This window comes from Coenobita brevimanus, chromosome 28, assembly GCF_032717465.1.
Source record: "Coenobita brevimanus isolate Jiangsu-jjx chromosome 28, ASM3271746v2, whole genome shotgun sequence".
In the NCBI taxonomy this organism is placed as follows: domain Eukaryota; kingdom Metazoa; phylum Arthropoda; class Malacostraca; order Decapoda; family Coenobitidae; genus Coenobita; species Coenobita brevimanus.
In genome coordinates, this window is record NC_136981.1 from 8,500,555 (window position 1) to 8,523,939 (window position 23,385).

The following is a 23,385-nucleotide window of genomic DNA, read 5'->3' on the forward strand; positions in this document are numbered from 1 at the left end:
TCCACTCCATCCCTTCATCTCATCCTTGGTCTCCCCATCCTCCTCTCCCTATCCACCTCACTCGCATACACTCTTCTATTCAGTCTCTCATTCTCCACCCTCTCCATATAGCCAAATCATCTTAAAGCATTTTTCTTAACACTTTCAATCACATCCACCAGAGGTGATTACCTGAAGTGCTTGGAGAGACATCAGAGGAGCGGTGTGTGTCTGTCTGTGTGTCTGTCGGGCTCCTGCTGTTGCTGCTGCTACTGCTGGATCTCTGTCTGTGTCTCTGCCTCTGCTGGGCCCGCCTCTCTCTTTCATGGTCCTTCTGGCATGTGTGACCGTCCACACTGAGATACATACATACATACATTTATATATATATATATATATATATATATATATATATATATATATATATATATATATATATATAATTTCAATCAATCATTTCCTGTGGCACCCCACGGGATGCACAGAGCCTCGATGAACTCTCTCCACCAGTATTCGTCTCTTGCCATCTCCTTCAGGTCCCACCAACACTCCTCTCCTGTTTCACTTTTCATTGTCCTCAACCAGGTTTCCCTCGGCCTACCTCTGCCTCTTCTTCCTCTAGCAGTCCACTCTGGCACATCCTGTATTAAACTGCCTTCTTTTCTATATATGTGCCCCAGCCACTTCCAGCGAGACAGTCTCACATATTCATCAACTGGTTTCACTCTCGTAATATCCCTTACTCTTTCATTTGTAACTCTGTCTTGCCACTTTATCCCAAGAATCCTTCTCAGTATTTTATCCTCAAATCCTAATACTTTCTGATCTGTTGCAATTGCAATGTACCATGATTCATGCCCATAAATTAAAATTGGTCTAACCATGGACTTGTAAATTTTTACTTTAGTATGTATCGAAAGCATATTATTATTCCAAACAGATTTCAGCATTCCAACAGCTCGCCAAGCCTGTCTAATCCTCTCCTCAGTTTCATTGTTTAATGATCCATTAGATGATACAATCGTTCCTAGATATTTAAAATTTTCTACTTTCTTCACCACATTATTCCCAATTACACAATCGATTTGGTTCTCCACGTTCATATTAATAATTTCAGTCTTTCCACAATTCATTACCAATCCCACTTTTTCTCCTTCCTCCACCAGACAATCAAGCACCCTCTGCATCTCGTAAATACTGTACTTCCGCAAATCAGTACAATATCATCAGCATAGTCCAAATCCATCAATCTCTTATTTTCTTTCCAGTTAATTCCTACACTTGGTCTTACAACCTTTCTCATAACATAATCCATAACCAAAACAAACAGCAAAGGTGAAAAAACTCCTCCTTGAATCACTCCTGACCTAACTTCAAATGGATCATCCCCCCAAAAAAAACACCCACTATTACCTTACAAAAAGTACCTTCATGCAGACTTCTAATAATATTTACAAACTTTTCTTGTATACCATAGAATCTCATAATTTTCAACATAGCTCCACGTGAAACATAAACAAACGCCTGTTCAAAATCCACAAAACACATACTAAGTGGCATTTTCATCTCATTAGCTTGTTGCATTAGATGCCTTACAATAAAAATCTGATCAATACAACCTCGACCGTTTCTAAATCTCGCTTGTTCTTCTCTTAAAATCTTATCAATTACTGGCCCTATTCTGTTCAACAATATTTTGGAAAAGACTTTTGTAACTACAGGTGTCAAAGTTAACCCCCTCCAATTTCCACACACACTTACATCTCCCTTTTTTGGTATTTTTATAATCATTCCATTTTTCCACTCTTCTGGAATGCCACCGTTATCTCACGCCACATTAAAAAGTTTCAAAAGGGCATTCATCAACTCATCATTTTTCACCTTAAGCATTTTAGGAAATATTCCATCCTCTCCTGAGGCTTTAAAATTCTTTAGTTCCTTTATAGATTTTGCTACCTCTTCCAAGGTTATCCCCTGTTTCTATCTGCAAAACTCTCTCGGCTGGCAAAATGTCCTCTTCAGCTGGGATTGGTCTGTTTAGAACAGATTCAAAATGCTCTTTCCACTTTCCCTTTATATGTAAATCTTTAGTCTTCAAGTTACCATTTCTATCTCGTACAGGTATGTCCTTCCTTCTCTTTTCAGTCCCAGTTAACTCCTTTATGGCCTGATACGCTGCTCTTGTGCTCTAAACCGCATTTCTACTTAATTTCTGTCTCTGTTGCCTTTTCATCATATAGCCTCCTCTTATCACGTCTAACGAGTCTTTCTACTTCAGAATGTAAACTCCAGTACTTTGCTCTAAGTACTTCAACTACCTGGCCATCATGTTGTTCTTCACTTCTTATATATATATATATATATATATATATATATATAGATAGATAGATAGATAGATAGATAGATAGATAGATAGACAGATAGACAGATAGATAGACAGATAGACAGATGGATGGATAAACAGATAGTCATATTGACGAGACAGACAGACACAACTAGACGGAGACAGACAGACAGGCAAACACACACACACACACACACACACACACACACACACAGATAGATCGACAGACAGAACAGACAGATAGACAGACAGCTGGATAGATAGCAGATGGGCAGGAGAGCCGAACTCACCCCTGGCGCCGCAGTGTGTCAGCCTTGCCCCTGAATAAGTCCTTCTCGTGATCATAGTCCGCCCTCAAAACCCAGTCCAGGCTGTCCCTTACGTCACTGTGGGCGTGGGCGTGGGCGTGGGTGTTGTTCAGGTAAGCGTTATTGCTGTTATGGGCGTGGGTGAAAATCTGTGCGCGCTTGTGGGTGTGGGCGTGGGCGTGGGAGGACAGGGTGGGTGTGAGGTAGAGTCTCTGCCATGCTGGTCGTCTCGGCTCCCTCACCACCAGGGGGATCTGAAAAAAATAAATAAATAAATAAAAGACGAATTTGCGATCTCAGAGCCCTCGTAACATCTCCCCCTGGACGATTCATTTTGCATCTCAGTAATTTTTTGGATATTATTGTCTGTTCTGAGGTGGTTCCATTGCCTGGTTATACAAACGTCCCTCAACTACCTCCCTGTCCCCGGAAAAGAGGATAGTGGACCACAGGAGGGGGCCAACATAAGCCTGCAGTCCACTGGGTTCATATTTAAGATGAACCTGGGGCTGCAACAACAACACCAACTACTACTACTTCTACTGTTACAACTACTGCTACTTGCATTACCACCACCACCTCCACCTCCACCACCACTGTTACTACTACTACTACTACTACTATTGCCACTACTATCGCTACTACTACTATTACCAGTACTACTACTACTACCACCACTACTACTAATACAGACATCAAAACTACTGAGCCACTACAACCACCACAACTACCAACATTACCTGATACTGAGCGGGTTCCATGCTTGCTTTCTTCACTTGCTATGTATATACGTCGAAGATCAATATGAGAGAGAGAGAGAGAGAGAGAGAGAGAGAGAGACAGAGAGAGAGAGAGAGAGAGAGAGATGTGGTTGTGATGATGTGGAGAGCAGAGAGGGTCACCCAGTCAACCACTAAAGACAGTCTCACTTATACTGACCTCATCTCTCTCTCTTTCTCTCTCTCTCTCTCTCTCTCCCCATACTTTCCTTTCTTCCTCCCTCCCTCCTTGCCCTCCTCATCCGTCCCTCCCTCTCTCTCTAATTCTTTTTTCCCCTCCTTCCCTCCTTCCCTCCCTCCCTCCCTCCCCCCTCGCGTGTCCTGTCCTTTCTTTTACTTCCGTCTCCATGTCTCCCTTCCTCCCTCCCCCCTTCCCTGTCGATCTTCCTCCCTTTTTTCCTTCGTTCCCCTCCTCTCCTCTCTCATTCCCTCCCTCTCTCCCTCCCCCTCTCTCTCTCTTTCTCTCTCATTAGGCTACATTCCTTGCATGTCCTGTCCACTCTCGTGTTAGTTTTTATGTCTCCCTCTTCCCATCACCTTTCTTTACATTCCCTCCCTTTTTCTCTCCCTCCCTCCCACTGTCTCCCTCCTTCCCCTTCTCTCCCCATTTCTACCTCCCGTCCCCGCATCCTTCCACCCCTCCTCTATCCTCCTTCCATCCTCTTCTCTACCTTCCTTCCCCCTCCCTTCTTCCTCCCTCCCCCACTTCCCTACTCCTCTCCCTTCCCTCCCTCCCCCGCTACCCATCCATCTCCCTTCCCACCCTCCCCCACTACCCATCCCTCTTCGTTCCCTCCTATCCCTTCTTTCCCCTCTCTCCCCGCCTCCCCTCCCCGTTCCTCTCTTTCTCCCTCCCTTGCGTGACCTCCCCTTCTCCCTCCATCGACCCCGACACGAAACGGTCAAAGAGTCAGTAACACTCTCTCTCTCTCTCTCTCTCTCTCTCTGACCAGGACGAGTGAGAGGTATGGTGTGAAAAATTAAAAAAAAAAAAAAAAAAGACAGCCATACCATCATTTAGTTTGGTTTGAAGTAATTTTGTTAACTTCTCCATTGATTGCCACTGCACGTTGACATCAAGTGTTCACGCATCACTTCTGGCCCTGTGCTTGTGTAAACCCCCTCCTGTGTGTGTGTGTGTGTGTGTGTGTGTGTGTGTGTGTGTGTGTGTGTGATGAGGGTGCGGGGTTATGTGGGGGTGGTGGGGTGTGGGGGTGCGGGGTTATGTAGGGGTGGTGGGGTGTGTGTGGGGGGGTATGGGGTTGTGTGAGGGTGGTGGGGTGTGTGTGTGGGGGGTGCTGGGTTATGTGGGAGTGGTGGGGTGTGTGTGTAGGGTGGGGGGTGCGGGGTTATGTGGGCGTGGTGGGGTGTGTGTGTAGGATGAGAGTGTGGGGTTATGTGGGGGTGGTGGTGTGTGGGGGTGGGGGTGCGGGGTTATGTGGGGGTGGTGGGGTGTGTGTGTAGGGTGGGGGTGCTGGGTTATGTTCTTACCTAGTTGTATCTTTACAGGAATGAGTCAAGCTCGTACTGTCCCGTGTCTTAAACCATATTTATCGTACATATCCTTAAATTTGTGAATTGTTTTGGCACACACTATTTCATTCGGTAGTGCATTCCATTGATCAATTGCTCTGTTTGGGAAACTGAATTTCCTTACGTCTTTATCACCTCTCTTCTTATGCAGTTTTTTGCGTGTCCTCTTGCTGATGCTTCTCCATATGTTAAGTAATCATTTATGTCTATTTTCTCCTTTCCTGATATGCATTTATATAGCATTATCATGTCACCTCTTTTCCTTCTCTCCTGTAGTGTTGGTAGATTCAGTTTATTTAGTCTTTCTTCGTAGCTTAGGTCCCTTAAGCTTGGTATCCATCTTGTAGCGGCACTTTGAACTTTTTCAATCTTGTCTATGTGCTTTTTGAGATGAGGACTCCAGACTACTGATGCATATTCCAGGGTTGGTCTAATGAATGATGTTATTATCCTTCTTAGCATGTCTTCATTTATGTATGTGAATGCTATTCTCATATTTGCAAGCAGTATATACATGTTCCGTACCTTCTCGCTGATGTGGTCAGCCGGAGATAGTCTGTTATTGATAATCACACCTAGGTCTTTCTCTCTTTCTGATGTGTATAGGGTTTTATTTCCTAACTTATAATCCCAATCAGGTCTTTTTCTACTTTTACCAAACTTGATTACATGACACTTGTCCACACTGAATTTCATTTGCCATGTACTACTCCATTCATGAAGTTTATTTAATTCTTCTTGTAGCTCTTTACAAGAGTCTGTGTTAGTAATTCTCCTTTGTATTTTTGCATCATCTGCAAACATATTTAGATAGCTCTCATTTCCAGTGTTACTGTTTATATCATTTATATACACTAAAAACATGATTGGTGCCAGCACTGAACCCTGTGGTACTCCACTAGTCACTTCTTTCCATGATGAGTAGTTTCCTCTTAGTACTGTCCTCATTTCTCTTTTTATGAGAAAGTCTTGCATCCAACAAAACAGTTTGCCTCGAATTCCTCCTTGATGGTACAGTTTCCATAAAAGTCTTTGGTGTGGTACTGTGTCAAAAGCTTTCTTGAAATCTAAATAGATACTGTCCACCCATCCTTCCCTTTCCTGTATTGTGTTTGTTACTCTGTCATAGTAGCTCAACAGATTAGTAACACATGATTTTCCTTTTCTGAAACCAAACTGTCTTTCTGTTATCATACTGTGTTCTTCTAGATGATTTACCCAAGCTTTTCTTATAAGTTTTTCTAATACCTTGCTTACAACACTGGTCAGTGATATTGGTCGGTAGTTGAGTGGATTTTGTCTATTTCCTTTCTTGAATAAGGGGACAATATTTGCTTTTTTCCAAATATCAGGTAGTTTACCTTGACTCAAGGATTTCTTGAAAATTAAAAATAATGGTTTACATAACTCCTTTGCACATTCTCGTAATACCCAACATGAAATTTCATCAGGACCACTTGCTTTTCCTCTGTCAAATCTACTTAACTCCTCCTGTATTACTTTTTCTGCTATTTGTATATCTGGTAGTATGTGTGGACATGCGTGTTCCACATAGTCCCTCTCAAAATTTTTTTCTTTTGTAAAAACTAATTGGAAATTCTTATTTAGTGCTTCACAAATATCTTTCTCTTGTGTATAAGTGATTCCCTCGTCCGTAATGGATTGTATTATATCTTTTACTTTAGTTTTGCTTCTGATATAGCTGTAAAACAGCTTTGGTTGATCACTACTTTTATTTATTATATCCTCCTCAAACTGTTTTTGGGCTTCCCTCCTTATTCTTGTATAGTCGTTTCTTGCCTGTTTGTAATTATTGTACGCCCTTCCACTATTGTGTCTTCTGTATCTATTCCACAACAAATCTCTTCTTTCTTTTGATTTTTTACATTCTGTATTGAACCATTTCTGTATTTTCTTATCTGCTTCTTTGTGCTGTGGGATGTACTTCTGGACTCCTATTTCATAATATTCACAAATTTTTTTATATACAGCATTTAAATCTTGTCCTCTAAGCTCATTTTCCCAATCAACTTCTAAGAAATACTTCTTTAGGTCTTGATAATTTCCCTTTTTATAGTTTAGGCTCTTTTTGTAACTATCATTGCTGTTTACTATGTCATATGCTATCCTGAAGTTATAATTTAGTACTGCATGGTCGCTTTTGCCGAGTGGAGGGTGATATATTAAACTGTCAATATCATTTTCTTGCCTTGTAAATATTAGATCTAGCACTGAAGGTACATCAAGTCCTCTTTTTCTGGTGGTTTCCCTCACATGTTGCGTTAAGAAAAACTCTTGTACGAGATCCAGGAGCTTTTGGTCCCAACAGCTTTCTTGGCTATTTATATCTAGAGTATTCCAATTTATATTTGTATTGAAGTCCCTAGTTAGTATAATTCTTTCCGATTTCTCTTCCATTTTATGTAGCAATGATCTTATACTCTGAATTGTACTCTCTGCCAGGTCCTCATATTCGTCTCTTTCCCATGTGTTTGATCTTGGTGGCATGTACAAATTGGCTACAATTACTTTACCTTCAGATGTGTCGATCTCTACTGCAATCAGTTCTACTTGTGATGGTATATCTAGTTTTATTTCCTTGACTTTTAGATTTTTCTTAGTTAATATTATAATTCCTCCTCCTTTTTTTAAATATCTGTCTCTTCTCCATATATTGAATTCCTCTAAGTTTAGTATGTCATTTGATATCCTTGGTATTAATTTTGTTTCAGTTAGGCATATTATTTGTGGTTCATTTTCTCTGACATAATCATTCATCTCTAGTAATTTAGATACCATTCCATCCACATTTGAGTACATCAACTTTATCATCTTGTTTATATACTTGTCATGACATGGTTCTACTACCTTCCTCCTTTTTCTTCCATCCTGTTTGTGTACCACTTTCGTACCTGCAATCCTATTACTTTGTAAAAAAAATTTCTTCTTGTCCTCTTCTGATCTTCCCTCATTTTTTGTTTTTGCTTCCTCCCTTTTCTCTTTCAGTAATTCCAGTTCCTCTTGTGTTAGGCATCTTTTTATCCATACATTTTTGAACTCCTCTTTTTCCTTAAGATTCTTTGCATTTTTTAGTATCTCTTCCACAGTGTTTACACTCTGGAAAGTCACTTTTAGAGGTCTTGTCTTGCTTTTCTCGTATTTCCCTAACCTTTTGTGTTCCTCTATGTCTTTACTACAGATTTCCTCTGATACTTCTTTCAGTAAGCTCATTACATTTGCCATCTCCTTTTTGTCTCTTGTGATCTTGTTTTTAACTTCATCCTCTTCTATACCAGTGATTACTATTGATTTGTTTATCTCTACTGAATCTCTGACTAACTTTGGATTGTTTTGGATTATTCTTTTCACCTCCTTTTTAATGCTTTTTTCCTCCACCCTTGTTTCTAAGTCTTTCTTTACTTTCACCATTTCTGCATACGTGGTTTCTACATCATTTTTGTAGCTTTGCACAGCTTCATTTACTTGTGTTATCTTCTCCTCAATATCACTGCTCTGGTCAATAAGACTTCTAACTTGCCTAATTGTCTCTGTGTCATTTTTGAACTCTTCCATAACACTCTCGTGATTGACTACTGTACTTGCCATTTCACTAATTTTCTTCCTAAGTGTACTCAATTCCACGGTTAGTTCACTGATGGTTGTGTCTTTCTTATTGGCCTCCCTTCCTAGTTTTTCTATTTCTTCCTTTTGCAAGTGCATCTGCTGTGGGGATGGTGGGGTATGTGTAGGGTTGGGGTGCGGGGTTATGTGGGAGTGGTGGGGTGTGTGTGTAGGGTGGGGGTGCGGGGTTATGTGGGCGTGGTGGGGTGTGTGTGGGGGGTGCGGGGTTATGTGGGGTTGGTGGGGTGTGTGTGGGGGGTGCGGGGTTGTTTGTGTGTGTGTGGTGGTGTGTGTGTGTGGGGGGTGCGGGGTTGTTTGTGTGTGTGTGGTGGTGTGTGTGTGGGGGGTGCGGGGTTGTGCTGGGATGGTGGTGGTGTGTGTGTGTGTGTGTGTGTGTGTGTAGGGTTGGGGTGTGGGGTTATGTGGGGGTGGTGGGGAGTGTGTGGGGGGGTGCGGGGTTGTATGGGGGTGGTGGGGTGTGCGTGTGGGGTGGGGTGCTGGGTTATATGGGGGTGGTGGAGTGTATGTGGGGGGGGCGGTGGTGTGTGTGTGTGTGTGTGTGTGTGTGTGTGGGATGGGGGTGCGGGGTTATGTGGGGGTGGTGGGGTGTGTGTGGGGGAGTGCGGGGTTGTTTGGGGGTGGTGGGGAGTTTGTGTGGGGGTGCGGGGTTGTGTGGGGGTGGTGGAATATGTGTGTGGGGGGTGCGGGGTCGTGTGGGGGTGGTGGTGTGTGTGAGGGGGGTGCAGGGTATGTGGGGGTGGTGGAGTGTGTGTGTGTGGGGGGTGCGGGGTTGTGTGGGGGTGGTGAGGTGTGTGGGTTGGTAGATGAATGGATGGGTGGGTGGCTGTGTGTGTGTGTGTGTGTGTGTGTGTGTGTGTGTGTGTAAGTTTAAATATCATGAACCAGACTATCGCAGCTGTCATTGTGCCACGGTTTTCCTTTTCAAACTAATCCTGTAAGTCGCTAAGCAGGACCCCACCCCATGTCATCCTAGGTCTTCTTTTGGCCATTTTTTCCACCTTGTTCTCAGGTGTGACCCCTCTCAGTCACTCATTCTCCCCTCTCTTTCATTCCTTCTCTGACATCACTGCACGCTTTTCACTTTAACTTAGCTTAAAAATTGCCACCTCTCAGTCTTGAATGCTGTTAACATAGAATATGATGCTAGTCACTAAGAACTATTAATGGAAAGGACGTAGAGCCATGGCACTATCTCTTGAGCCAGTAAGTCACGTGAAATAAACTTCAAAAGGACGAAAATCTTGACCTCTCACTTAGCCATTCATGTCCCATTCAATTGCTCTTACCTTTCACATACTGTCAAATTTCTTACCTAATCCCCACTCACTCAATCACTCTTTCACTTATCATTTACAGTAGTTGCTCCCCGCTGGCTCATTCACTCCCTCTCAATCACACACTGCCCGCTCACCTCACTCCTTCCCTTGCTCACTCCCTCACTCAGTCCCGTCATGCACTCTCTCCACTCACTCACCCACGTGTTCCCCACTCATTCGCTTACTTCCCAGACACTCATTCAGTTTTGCACAGTTTGAAAATGTGGGTCAATCTTTTCGAAGAATGTCCAGGTAAGTCTGATAAACATCGATACTGGATGGAGATAAGAAGACGCCGGATGGGGGAAGAGTGCGTGGGCATTGCCCGGACGCCGAATGCAAGATTCGTAACTAAGAGGATAACACGTTGACGTAGCACACCATTACAGGTAGTTTAATGATGGTCTGTTACAAGGTATTTATACTTTACAACAGCGAAGTTAATAAGTTATTCTATATCGATCATGAAATTAGAATAATTATTCATGTGCACTCTATCTAGACATCAATCCAGGGGAAACTAATACCCTGGGAAGTATCCACTCATACAACATAGTTTTTATCACAAAGTGAGTGATCACAGTTATCTCTCGTCACGTCATGATCCAGATATAACTAAATAACAACAAACTGTGGCCAAGATCGACCATCAGTGTGAGGGTTATGAGCCTTGGCATCGGGACGGTCGTCATGATGCGTCGCTCCTTATCTTATCTAAGGAAGAAATGTTCTGGGGCGGTGTACAGGAATTCATATAAAGGTTCGTGTCGACTCTGTGTGTGGTAGTTCTCGGAGTTGAATTGTAATCTAATCTAACTCATGAACACTTGGCGGCGGAGCGGCTAGTCGGAGGGTGGGCCGTTGCTACATATTTTCGTTGTCGTTTATATAATACTGCCAGTGAAGTATGTTTGTCCGACCGATTAAAGCCTGAAAGAGCCCGACGCACTGTCTAGTCTCAGTGAAATTACGTGGAGGTTAAAGAGGTGGTGAAGTGAGCACAACTAACATGTCGGGTGGTGCCGCGGGTGCCTTGGCCTGCCCTATGGGCCAGTTTGACGAGAATGTGGAGCCTCTGGTGTCATATCTAGAGAGGTTGGAGTTGTACTTCGAAGCCAGCGAGGTCCAAGAAGAGAAGAGGACGGCCATATTGTTGAGCCTAATCGGTCCCAAACACTACAATGTTCTCCGGGACTCGACAGCGCCAGAGAAGCCCAGCAGGAAGTCCTATAGTGAGTTGGTGGAGATGCTGAAGGTACCCGAGCCAGTGGAGGTGGCGGAGAGATACAGGTTCTACCAGCGCAACCAGAAGCCTGGTGAATCAATAGCAGAGTATGTGGCCACACTTAGAAAGTTTGCACAGTACTGTAACTTTGGTGCCTTTTTGGATGAGGCACTGAGGGATAAGTTGGTGTGTGGTGTGAGTGATAAGGACATACAAAAGAGACTTCTGTGTGAGAGGACGCTGACTCTTGATTCAGCAATGGTGATTGTCTCTTCCATGGAAAAGCACCCGATGGGTTCACGACCAGGGGGTGTGCCCGGGGTCAAGATGGCACTGAAGAAGGGGCCCTGGATGACACATGAGAAGGTGTGTTACAAGTGTGGGGAGCCAGGACACATCAAACAGGACTGCCCACACAAGATGGTGAGCTGTGAGCGGTGTGGGCGCATCGGCCACATCACCAGCAAGTGTCACATGAATGCGAGGACGATGAGGAGCTTCCGATCCAGGGTGGGGCCTGGCGGGCAGGGGGATAAGGGTTCCTCTGACTCTGCTGACCATGACACCACCAATTGTGAAGAGTTGGGTAATGAAATAGGATAAGCTTAAAGGAAATTAGTACTGTACTACACAGTACTCAGTTTCCTGTTTATGAGGATTTTTTTTTTTTTTTTCAGTAAAGAATTATTAGTATTAATCATGTAGAGCAGGGTTATTCAACTGGCGGCCCACGGGCCAAATCCAGCCCTTGAGTCGTTTTTGTTTGGCCCTTTGACCAACTCAGAAGAATGAAAGTAAACAAATAAACAAGCATAAAGCAAGTTTTGTATTTTTCTTTAAACTGTATTTATGCATTTAGTGGAAAATATAAATGCAAATAATATAGGCTACCAGGTATGAATTTCTCATTTCTTTCAGTGTAGAAGTGTTTAGACAGAGGGAAAAACTAGAGGTAAAATAATGTACGGTACCATATGGCCCTTTTGTTAGTCTGAGTTTCATAATTTATCTCTGTTTCTAGATTACCGGTAGTTGAATAGCTCTGATGTAAAGGATGTGATGTACTTAGGTACAGTTGTTTATAATGGCATGCACTAAATGATTTTATTCAGCAAAGGGAAATCTAAACTCTTTAAATTAATAGAACTTATCAGTATTAACTCTTGTGGGCGAGGCCTTGTTAGGTATACAGGTATCTGGGTTATCTATCTATCTATCTATTGCCAGATACCATAATCCCGTAATGGGTTGCCATTTGACTTTGAGTTATTTGTTTTACGGGGAGGGGCACTAACCCTCCACCAACCCACTTGTTGACACCTAGGGAGCACATATGGTTTGGTTATATGGTTACCACCCAGCTTTGTAAATGGTTTCTTGGCGTACAGGAAACCATTTGACTTGTTACTCAATGTAAAGCCACATGTAAAGGAAGCAAAAACAATAAGAAGTGACGGGAAAGATGGGACAAATAGGAAGAGAGGAGGGCAGGCACAGAAAAAGAATGATAAAGGCTAAGGAAGAAGTAGGCAGCACTACATCAAGTGAGTGGATGATGGTCGCCACCACCTACCACTATCTTAGTTATCACCAGATGATTTTATGCAGATGAATGAAGTACAAGTTCAGTGCTTGACATCTTAGAGATTTCAAAAATCTTTCCTTCAGAAAACTATATAATATATATAGGCTATATATATACATACACACACACACTATTTTTGTTAATACTGTGGTTAATAACAGGTTAGATACAGTGATAGTGTCAGCTGCTCACCAACACTAATGTGTGGAAGTGAAGCTTATTTTGCAGGCAGGACACAAGCTGAGAGAGTGAGGGGTGGAAATTAGTTATCTAAGAGGTGCGTTTGTAGTTATGTATTGAGACACACACACACTTCAGGAAATTTAGGAGCAGTGTGATGTTGATATGGTCCTGGATATGCTTGAAAGTAATAGGGAGAGTACTGTATCGTACTCCAGGGTTAGCCCTGGCCTCAGAAAAAGTGTAGCCAATTTTATCAAAAGATTCCATAGCCATGCAACAAAGATGTTTTTTTTATTTCCAGCTATTCTGCATAACAACATGCAGTAGTCATTTAATAACCGGTATACAGGTATTTGAAAAATAACATCTATGTATTTTATTTTCAATTCTTGTTTTCATTTTGTATCATATTGCATTACCATATACAATATCATTTTCTGCTTTCAGGTTTAGCTCAACCTAACCTCCATCACAAAAATCTAAAATGAAGAACAAAGATTCATGTATAGATACATAGTCTTTACTTTTCATGTCAGAACAAAGTACAGGTACAGTAATACCTCGATATACGATACCCATAGATTCGATACCCCAGCATAACGATGGGGGTAGAAATTGCACCATACCCCTCCTAACGATGGCCAAACCCCGGTTTAACAATTGTTTTTTATTTTTCTTACCGATTTTGGTGATGCTTTAGACTAAAATTGTGTGTTTAGGTTGATTTATGAACTACTTTTAGACTTCAGTTAATTGTTGTAGCCACAGGTAGGGTGAACATTGTCATTTTGGGGTACAGTTTACTAAGCTTGATTTTTTTCCAAACTTATATTTGATGATATTCAGTTTATATTTGTTGGTTTAGGTGAGTTATTTACAGGTGTTAGGCTTAGGTTAGCTTCCTTGACAGCTGGTAGGCCATTTTGATTGCCTTTAAACCTGTTTTTGGGCTCATCTGGGTGGGTTTTGGACATGGTTTGGGGGGGAAACCCAAGGCTAGGAAACGGTCCACATTGAAATACAGGTACATGTTAAAAGTACCCTGATGTACAATACCCTGCCTAACAATGGGGTTTTACCTAACCAATTAAATCATTAAACTGGGGTATGCCTGTATTCAGTTCCACATTATTATTTATCATTTAATTTTTTACACTTAAACAGATTAAAAACTCTGAAAACTGTCACCTAGAATTACTGTACTTTTTATCGCAGATTGCAACTGTGGCAATTGGTAGTGCGATCCCTGGTGCCCTAGTTGTCAGAGAATATACCAGTACTGCAGAACAAAATATAGTAATGTGTGTAGTACAGTACCAAAAAGTGCCATAATGCTTCCATATTTTTTTTTTTTTTTTTTTTTTTTTTTTTTATAATGAGCAGCAAAACTTGACCATAATTGTTCAGGTTTATTTTAGTAGGGTTGTTTGATGGATCCCTAGACTTACTGTGGTTCAGGCAGGATTCACAAAATAACCTAGGATAATTTTCACCATATATTTAAGATATTTTTATGCATGAATAACGAGTCACTGGAAGATTCTGCACTCCTATTTCCATTTTCTTCCTGTAAAAGCAAATACAATAAGACCTTGGTGTTTTGAACTGAGTTTGACATAACGAGGGTTTACATCATCCTGCATTTGTTTAATCTATCTGTCTGTCTATTGCCAGACACGTTGATCCTGTAAGAGGTGGCCCGAAATGAATTGTCTCCACTTGCCCCGTCCGCTGGGCTGCCATCCCTTTGTCTCACACACTTCTCTCTTGTATATCTCTCCACTCCATCCCTCTATATCATTCTTACCCTCCCCTTCCACCTTGCTCTTGTACACTCATCTAGTACCCTAAGTCTCATTCTCCATCCTGTCCATATGGCCTGACTGTCATAGAAGTTTTCTCTTAACACTTTCAGTCACATCCACATCAATGCCACAAGAAGAGGGAATTAATTGTAAGCTAGTTTGTAAATTAATGTCCCGATCCATGCATTTGTGGTTGACAGGTGGGCGGCAACGACATCCATACAATGCTCGGCCCGTGAACGTGCCTCCCAAGACGGCCAGAATCCCACAGAACTTTGATTACTTCCTGGTCTTGGATTTTGAAGCCACATGTGATGAAGGCAAGACTATGAACCCACAGGTGTGCTGCCTTCGTTAACCTTTTGAATCCAGTGTTAGAATTGTTAGCCTTTTAAATCCTGTTAGATTTGTTAGCCTGTTGAATCATGTGTTAGTTTTGCTTCTGGTATCCTTTTGAATCTTTTTGTGTTTTTAGATGAGATATTTATTATATTGTTTTGTGTTACAGGAGATCTTAGAGTTTCCTGTGCTGAAGGTGAATGCTGAGACCTATGATGTAGAAGCCACATTCCACCACTTTGTGAGGCCAATTAAACACCCCACACTCACAAAGTTCTGCACTCGGCTCCTCCCTATCACACAGGTACTGCACTGAGTATATTATACTGTCTGTGTCTTGCTGAGTTTTGTATGGTATGTTACCTTATTTACTGGTTCGTAGAAGATATTGGTGAAAATCTTGTACCCAATGACTGTGATAAGTCCCGCACAGAGGTAACCTTTTTTACCATTCTTTCTTGCTGTTAAGTCTGCAGAAATTTCCAGATTCTTAAAGAGTTAATTTAGCTTGTACTGTTTTCCTGCAGGAAGATGTGGATAACGCTGAGCCATTTCCTGAGGTGTTCACAGTCTTTGATAAGTGGATGCAGGAGGAGGTGGGTCTGGATAAGAAATTCCTGTTTGTAACGTGTGGTGACTGGGACCTGAAGACCATGTTACCTTCACAGTGCGAAACCTCAGATCTGCAGGTGCCATCATACTGCAAGAAGTGGCATAACATCAAGAAGGTTAGAGCTGGGTTTATACTGATGTAATTGAGATGCCCAGTGGTCTGTTAAGGTGCTTCTTGAAAGGAATGGGTCACACTCACCTTTAATGTCAGGACTGAGTAGCCTATCCCTGGATGATCCTTATGGAACAATGCTGGGTTGGATGATGAAAGGATAGGGGATTAGGACTGTGAATGAAGAAAGTGAGAGGAAGGTTAAGACTTGAATGTGTCAGTGCTGTGATGAGAAGAAGCAGATTGAGATGGTTTGGACAAACTGGGTGCAGAGGGTGAGAGGTGAGATTGTTGAGGATAGAGTTGCGAGTGGCAAACTGATAAAGACATGGGATGAGGTCATAGAATGTAATCTCAACATTAAGGGACTGGATAGAGAGGTTGCTATCAGATCATAGAATGTGATCTTAACACTAAGGGACTGAATAGAGAGGTTGCTATGAGGTCATAGAATGTGGTCTCAACATTAAGATACTGAATAGAGAGGTTGCAAGGAATTGCGCGGAGTAAAGAACCGTCATTAGATGACCATGGCCAATGTATGCAAGCATGTTTGAACCTTTATATGTGAGCAAAGGGTGGATGGGGGTAGGGAGAGGATGATGGTTATGATGATCTGAATCCTAGTCCAATAACAATCAGTGGATGAATGGGAGTAGGGAGAAGATGATGTTCTAGTCCATATTGAAGAGTTTCTTTTCCTATTGTGTGATTTTGTTGTTTGCAGGCCTATGCAGTGCTGACGGGGCAGTACAACAGAAGTATGATGGCCATGATACACAGTCTGGGCCTTCCTCATGAGGGAAAACACCACAGTGGATTAGGTAAGTTATATCCTTGTCTCACATCATATCTGACAACTTGACCTGACCTGGTCTTACCTTCCTTTACCTTATCTGGTGATCTGACCTGGCCTAATCTTACATTCCTTTACCTTACCTTACTTGGCATGACCTTCCTTTACTTTACCTTACCTTACCTTATCTTAACTTACGTTACCTCATGGTGGTTCCCATAACTAGGCAGTGGTGGCTGAGTGCTTAGTGCTGCTGGCCATAAAGCTGCTGACCTGTTAGTTCCAAGGTTTGAATCCTGGTGTGAGCAGGTGACATCACTCAAGTCAGGTGCCCATCCAGTTTTATGTTAGAAAAAAAAAAAAAAAGTTAAATATTGAAATAGATATGTTCTAATACCTTTATCATCATAATAATGTGTGGGTTGGTAGGTACCAGTAAAATAAATGCCAAGGGTAGCACATGAGGGAGGTAATTGGGGTAACCAGGATGATTCTGTGGCCTTGTATCACAGACTTAAAAGCCTTAGGTATGGAGATGAACTTGTGACTGATTACTTCATTGACTCAGTCCCCACATTAGCTTTTTTCCGTACAGTCAGGTAGTAGTAGTAGTAGTTGTTCCCTAGGCAGTCTGGCCGAACAGCCCCGAGTCCCTTAGGAAGGCCATGGCCGAGACCGGGCTTTCCCACAGAGCTCTCAAAGACTGTATGTTGTGTTGTTGGTGTAGGTGATTGTGTGCAATGCAGTCTTCCATAATGTGCTTAATAGTATGGGGTGCTGTGTTGCATCCTGGACAGGCATCAGCGATGGAGTCATCCAGCCTCTTCTGGTAGCTTAAGAGGGCTGGATGGTGCCCACATCTCAGCCTGGCCAGGTGGACCCTGTCCTCACGAGGAAGATAGGATTCAGAAGGGTGGATGTCAGGAGGCCGTGCATGCAGCTGTGTATTGTCTTTAAGTGACTGAATGGAGCGGCGAGTGATCTGAGTGTGGATATGCTTCTGGAAGCTGGTCTGAGGTGGGCGAGGGGGGAGAGATGACAGTATTTGTGTATGGTATCGTGTGCTGGGTGTTGTTTTGATGTTCCTTGGTGTGGGTGGATGTGCTGCCATGTACTGTAGTGGATGTTGTGGGTTTGTGGAGGCTGCAGCAAGAAACTGGGTGCCTCTCATGTCTAGGTGATCCTTGACTTTGAGGACTTTGGTTTCTTGATGTAGGTGGTCTGTGGGTGTAGTAGCTGTGCAGCCTTTGATTATTTTTAGGGCCTTGTTCCGTATGGTCTGTAGAGTGTTGTAGTGTGTTTTGGTGAGGTTAGAAGCCCAGGCAGGGCTTGCATAATTCATCACTGGACATATGTATTGTTTGTATACTGTGGCGGTGGTTTCTTTGTTGTGTCCGAATGTTGTATGGGCAAGAGACCTCAAAGCATTGAGTCTTGGTGTTATTTTATTTTTAATGTTTGTGATGTGTTGTTTAAATGACATTGATGTATTGTATGTTACGCCAAGGATTTTGTGTGTGTGTGTGTGCGGTAGTGGAGTGTTGTTTATGGTGAGGTGTGGGATGTGTCTGTGTTCTGCTGTCCAATTTGTGAGAAGAGTCACTGTAGATTTGGCTGGGGCTATTTTGAGCCTGTTTGTGGTGAACCATTCGTGTAGTGTGTTGAGGTAAGGTTGAATGATGTGTGCAGCTGTGTTCGCATTTTTGTGTGTACATGTAAAAGTGTTATATCTTCTGCATAGGAAGCTATATGTATCTGTGGTGTGTGGGGTGTGGGTACGTCGTGCATGTATAGATTAAAGAGTGTAGGGGACAAAACAGATCCTTGGGGGATGCCGTTTGTGAAGTTTCTGATACAGTCAGGTAATCTTGTTCAGTTTAAGATTTTTTCTTTAGTAAGAGGGGTTAGATATAGCCTTCATTAATCCCTTTGACTGGTATGAACTCTCATAATAAGAGTATAATTGAGTATTTGGTAGCAAAAATTGACTAAAAAACACACCAGTGAATTGAAAAGGTAAATGATGACAGTATTAATACACGCAGCCACCTCCATGCACCCAGGTCTTAGCTGGAGTAAAGTGATAGGGGTCTCCCTGTTCTGAGGTGGAGCCAGGATTCCAGGGGCTTGAATGGTGAGTTAATGGGCATGTGGCTCATTCAGTTGGGGAGGCTTTGCTTAGTACTATAGTTCATTCTGTCAGTTTTTTCTGACTCTCTGGACCCTTCCTTACCCCACCTTGGAATGGGAAAGTAAGTCTGGATGATGATGATGATGTTTTAGTGAGAGCTTAAAAAGAAGTGTTCAAGAAAAGATGACTTGTAGCAATGATTTACAAGATTTGCACCTTGCAGATGACTGCCAGAACATTGCCAACATCTTGAGAGCGCTTGCTGACCGTGGCTGCAAGTTCCTGGCAACCATGAGTACAGAGTAAACTGATGTACCCCCGTGTCCTCCCCCTGTGTTGGCAGGACCCAAGGCAAGCTTTCACTCGGTTAGATGTGACCACGACCATCCTCATAGATGCAACTCTCCCACGTATTCATTTTCATTACCAGCCAGTTTTAGACACTGTTGCAGTTGAGTTTTATGCAACATTGCTTGTGATTTTAATATTCTTATGACTGTAATTTAACAAGGAATCTGGTTGGACTATGCATGTAAAACTATTTTTAAGATTCATGACCTATAAAATGAATCATGACTATCATTGATGGATTGGTGATTGGGTATTTTTTGTTGAATGACGGCCAGAGTAGAAGTCAGTGGTTTACTGTACTGGCTTACAGCCAGTGTACAATGTTGTTAAATATAGCTACTAGTGTGGACCAAACCTGTGGTACCAAATACCAAATGGACCATTAACAGAAGTCACACAGTAAGTGAACACATGCCCCATCATCCAAAAAAAATATGCACTGAGATCATTCAGTTGCATGTTTGCATTTATGGCAGTTAAAAGCTACAGTAAGTATTAAAAACAATAAAGAAATAGAATAAAGAAAAAAAAAGAAACATTAGCATCTGCCAAAGTGATGGGCTGCACTGTAATGTATACTGTAGTGGTATTTATTGTGTGGTTTCTTTGGTAGAAGTTGGGTATGGCATTGAGAATGTGTTGTATTAATTTAAGCATGGCATCAGAAATACAGTGTGAGTGAGGCATACTGTGGGAGGAAGATGGTATTTACTGTTATATTCAGTGTGTTCCTTCCACAGCCTGGATGCTGGGTAGGATAGAAAGGCTGTCGGCAACCCTAGTAGATGTGTTGATTTGCTTGCTTTGATTGAATTAATAGTGATTATATGATGTTTGTGATCGAGGGTAGTTGTATAGTTTGGTCTTGGTGGAACTCGTTTGGGCCCAGTGGATTGGTAGGATGACTGCTGTACAGTATATTGATATCTGTTGCTTTGTCTGTTTCATAGATAATATCTCTGAACATGGCATAGTCTTTATCTTGTTAGCTTGAGGGAGTTGACATTTCCCTCTCTCGGACAGCACCATATTACTATAAAGTTTTTTTTTTTTTTTTTTTTTTTTTTTTTTTTTTAACCTTGATGAAGAGTTGTTCATCTGTGCAGTATTCTTTTGTGCTTTCTGGGTGTACAATATTTGCAAAGTATTATTATTGTTATTATTTTGTTTCAGAAGCCACAGAACATAAGCGTAAGATCATCGCATATTATTTAGTAAGCATCGCATCCCAGTGCAATCTCATGATATGTTCAGACTTGTATATTTCACTACTGTACTGTGTGTCAGTGATCAGGTTTCTCCTCCACTGTTCCGATGTTTTACAAGTGACCGTGTAATATTAATGCTGTATCAGGAAAAAGGCAGGCAGTAGAGCACCAAACTCATCAAATCATTAGGTACAGTAATGTGTAATTTATATACTGCAGTGCCAGAAATGATTTAATACAATTCAGTTGAGTTTCAATCTGAGTTGTAGTTCTCATACAGAGAATAAACTAATTCTGAAACTTGCAGTTACTGGTGAGTTAAGGAAGTAGGAATGAGATTCACGAAGATTTATGGCCATTTCCATGTTGTAAGTTACATTCGTTTTTGCAGGAAGAATTGGGGACATGACAGATTTCTACACCCTCCTTCCTTTGTTCTTCTGCCAAAAGAGATGGCAGCTATGACAATTTTCCTCTCATAACCAGGAATTGTTTCTGACAAAAGAACAAATGACAGGAAAGATTCTGCTATTGTCCAATCTATTAAAAAAAAAAAAAAAATCACGACAGGGAAAAAATATGAAGGACAGGTAAAGATTCTACTCTCATGCAGCCTTAAAAAAAAAAAAAAAAAAATAGTTACAACAGGGAAATCATTGTAAATATAGTACAGTTGAGAATCCCACCCCGGATGTGTAGTACAGGTGTATGAAGCTTCACTGTACATTTACTCTTAACCCCATCAGCCTGGTGACTTCATTACAGTATTATTATTACCATCAGATGATTTTATTCAAGCTTTCATCTGATCTCATTCAGTAATCCCTTCACTTTGATGATGTCCATTTTTGTCTCAGTCACAGGACTATTTGAATCATGTTTTGGTTACTGGAGGCCTCTTGTAGTGATGGTGATCAGGGGTGGATCCAGCAATATCTTTGAGGTTTGCCCATATCATTTTCCAAAGTGATGAGGGTTCAAGATCCCCTTACTCTAAGGCACCAATTTTATCAGCAAGGATAGTGTGTGTGGGAGAAATAAACATAATAAGAGGGAGGGGGAGGCCGAGGATGAGATGGAGGGATGGGGTGGAGAGGTATATGAGAGAGGGGGGTGTGAGTTGGGAGCAGGGCAGTGAAATGGCGGTGGACAGGGCGACTTGGAGGCGATTTGTTTGTGGCCACCCCAAACGGGATTGAGGCGTCTGGCAATAGATAGATAGATAAAAAAAAATTATAATAATAATAATAAACCCCTTGCGAGATTGAGGCGTCTGGGAATAGATAGATAGAATAATAATAATAAACATAATAATCAGTAAAAGATGCACAGTACTGGATTCTACCTTAACGTGATAAACCAGTGGTGTTGCCCAGGCAGCATGGGCAATACCCATGGATCTGTCCATGGTGATATTAAGTATAGTACAGTACACCTATCGACCAAAATAGTACTCGTAAACACAAATGTGTGTCATTCATCCCCCCCACCTGTTTGGATCTCATATTAGTTGAATAAAATCATCTAACTTCAATCTTGAATTTGGCATTCTTATATATAGTATATACAGTAGATAGTTTTCTTGGAGAGAGAATAACCATTGTGGACTTCTAGCCTTTGGTTCCTTCTTCCTTGCAGTAAAGAAGAAAAAGTCTGTCAGGAAAATAAAAAGTACCAGTATGTCCTCAGGCTGGAGGGGTTAAAGTACTCAATATGCTACCGATTATTTTGACCATTATTATTACGGTAGAACTCATTTTTATCTGTACTGCAGTACAGACTTTCAGATCCAAAATCCTTGGTTCCAGAGGCTGTTTGGATAATGGAGTATTTCAGAAAGTAGACTTATAATGACAAATATGAGAATATCACGTGAAGAATAGCCTACAGTATCATGAACAGTAAATACAATGAAGGACTGTCCTTTGTGTTAGTGTTATATCATCTGTTGTTGTGCTTGTCCACAAATAAATACAGCACTATCTTCATGTATGCATTGATTATGTGAGAAATATCATCATTCACCATTTTGCATGGAAAAATATTAGGGAAGGTGGAGGGCTTTGGAAATTCGGATTTGAAAGATTGTACTTTACCTTTACTGAATTATGTTAGTTTCAGACAAAATGTGAAAGGTGATTGTATTGCCCTTATTTTTACATGAGAACTTGGAGATTTTTGGTGATGCACATCAGCCCAACAGATGAGTGGTGCTCTTACTGGAGTGGGAAAGGTGTTGTTGATGACCAGTGCACATGTAATGATTTTGTGTGTACTCGTGTGTGTGTTTGTTTATTGATCAGTGGAGATTTAGTGTGGTTCATTGGTGAATTATATTAAGCATGATTCTGCTTTGATAATTATGAAGCTGACTAGACTACACAAAAATTAGCATACAGTTTGATCAGCAACAGGAGTTGTTGAGGAGGATGTTAATGGGATGGCAGGGAAGTGCTGATTGAACATTTTGAGGGTAATTTTGTACTGTATTACGTAACTCAGTTTTATAATGTGTAGCCACAGTTATAGCCTTGCTACTGTTGGATAGATGATGAGGAATAAAGTGGATGTTCATTATGGAAATACTTGTTTGTATTTGCTGAAGGCTATCCTCAGCCAGCACTACGTTGAATGAGTGAATGGCAGGCATCCAAACCTACTAGCAATAATTTGACTTGTAGATAATATGAGATAGTATTTCATGGTGTACCTGTTTAAAAAATGAGGGCAGCTATCTGTGTAAGCTAGAATGATGGTCCCAGTGGATGAAATAGCTTGCATCTTACAAACTGTTTGTCCTGTTACCTCATCTCTCTCATATATTGTGTACCCATGATGATTGACCAATAGGGTGAGGTAAACAGTGGTGTCCTTCTTGCTGTTGCTCATTTGATCATGGAGTATATATGGCACCAGTATGTAGCCCTTTTCCTGCATCAGCTACAGTATTATCAAGGGCATGTGTCAAAACCATGGTGTTCTACTGTTGTTTATTCTTCAAGGTGGAAACAGTTACTGTCTTTTATACATCATCATCATCACTATTAGTAGCACCTCGCTTATATATTATTAGTAAGGGTATTAGTGAAGAAACAACTTTATGAAGCTCTTTCATAGCTGCTGATTGATACATTATA

At 41.6% G+C, this 23,385-nt stretch overlaps 2 protein-coding genes across 2 annotated transcripts; one reads left to right on the plus strand and one right to left on the minus strand.

Annotated features, from left to right (window-relative positions):
• Nucleotides 1–2,609: 2,609 nt before the first annotated feature.
• On the minus strand, nucleotides 2,610–3,392 carry LOC145394668 (uncharacterized). The gene is made up of 2 exons (XM_080268442.1): nucleotides 3,372–3,392; nucleotides 2,610–2,885 (listed from the first exon to the last, which is right to left on the minus strand). The coding sequence occupies exons 1-2, from the start codon at nucleotides 3,390–3,392 to the stop codon at nucleotides 2,610–2,612; spliced, it is 297 nt and encodes a 98-aa protein (XP_080124568.1).
• A 7,347-nt stretch (nucleotides 3,393–10,739) lies between these two features.
• LOC145394719 (uncharacterized) lies at nucleotides 10,740–20,092 on the plus strand. Its single transcript, XM_080268500.1, has 6 exons — nucleotides 10,740–11,712; nucleotides 14,900–15,039; nucleotides 15,208–15,342; nucleotides 15,566–15,766; nucleotides 16,490–16,586; nucleotides 18,913–20,092. The coding sequence occupies exons 1-6, from the start codon at nucleotides 10,911–10,913 to the stop codon at nucleotides 18,993–18,995; spliced, it is 1,458 nt and encodes a 485-aa protein (XP_080124626.1). The 5' UTR covers nucleotides 10,740–10,910; the 3' UTR covers nucleotides 18,996–20,092.
• The last annotated feature ends 3,293 nt before the right edge of the window (nucleotides 20,093–23,385 follow it).

Excerpts from the sequence above, each read along its gene's own strand:
- LOC145394719 (XM_080268500.1), top strand. The coding sequence starts at position 10,911 with ATGTCGGGTGGTGCCGCGGGTGCCTTGGCCTGCCCTATGGGCCAGTTT. Across the intron at positions 15,040-15,207 it reads GCAAGACTATGAACCCACAG|GAGATCTTAGAGTTTCCTGT; the intron begins GTGTGCTGCCTT and ends TTTGTGTTACAG. Across the intron at positions 16,587-18,912 it reads AAAACACCACAGTGGATTAG|ATGACTGCCAGAACATTGCC; the intron begins GTAAGTTATATC and ends TGCACCTTGCAG.
- LOC145394668 (XM_080268442.1), bottom strand. The coding sequence starts at position 3,392 with ATGGAACCCGCTCAGTATCAG. Across the intron at positions 2,886-3,371 it reads TGGAACCCGCTCAGTATCAG|ATCCCCCTGGTGGTGAGGGA; the intron begins GTAATGTTGGTA and ends TATTTTTTTCAG.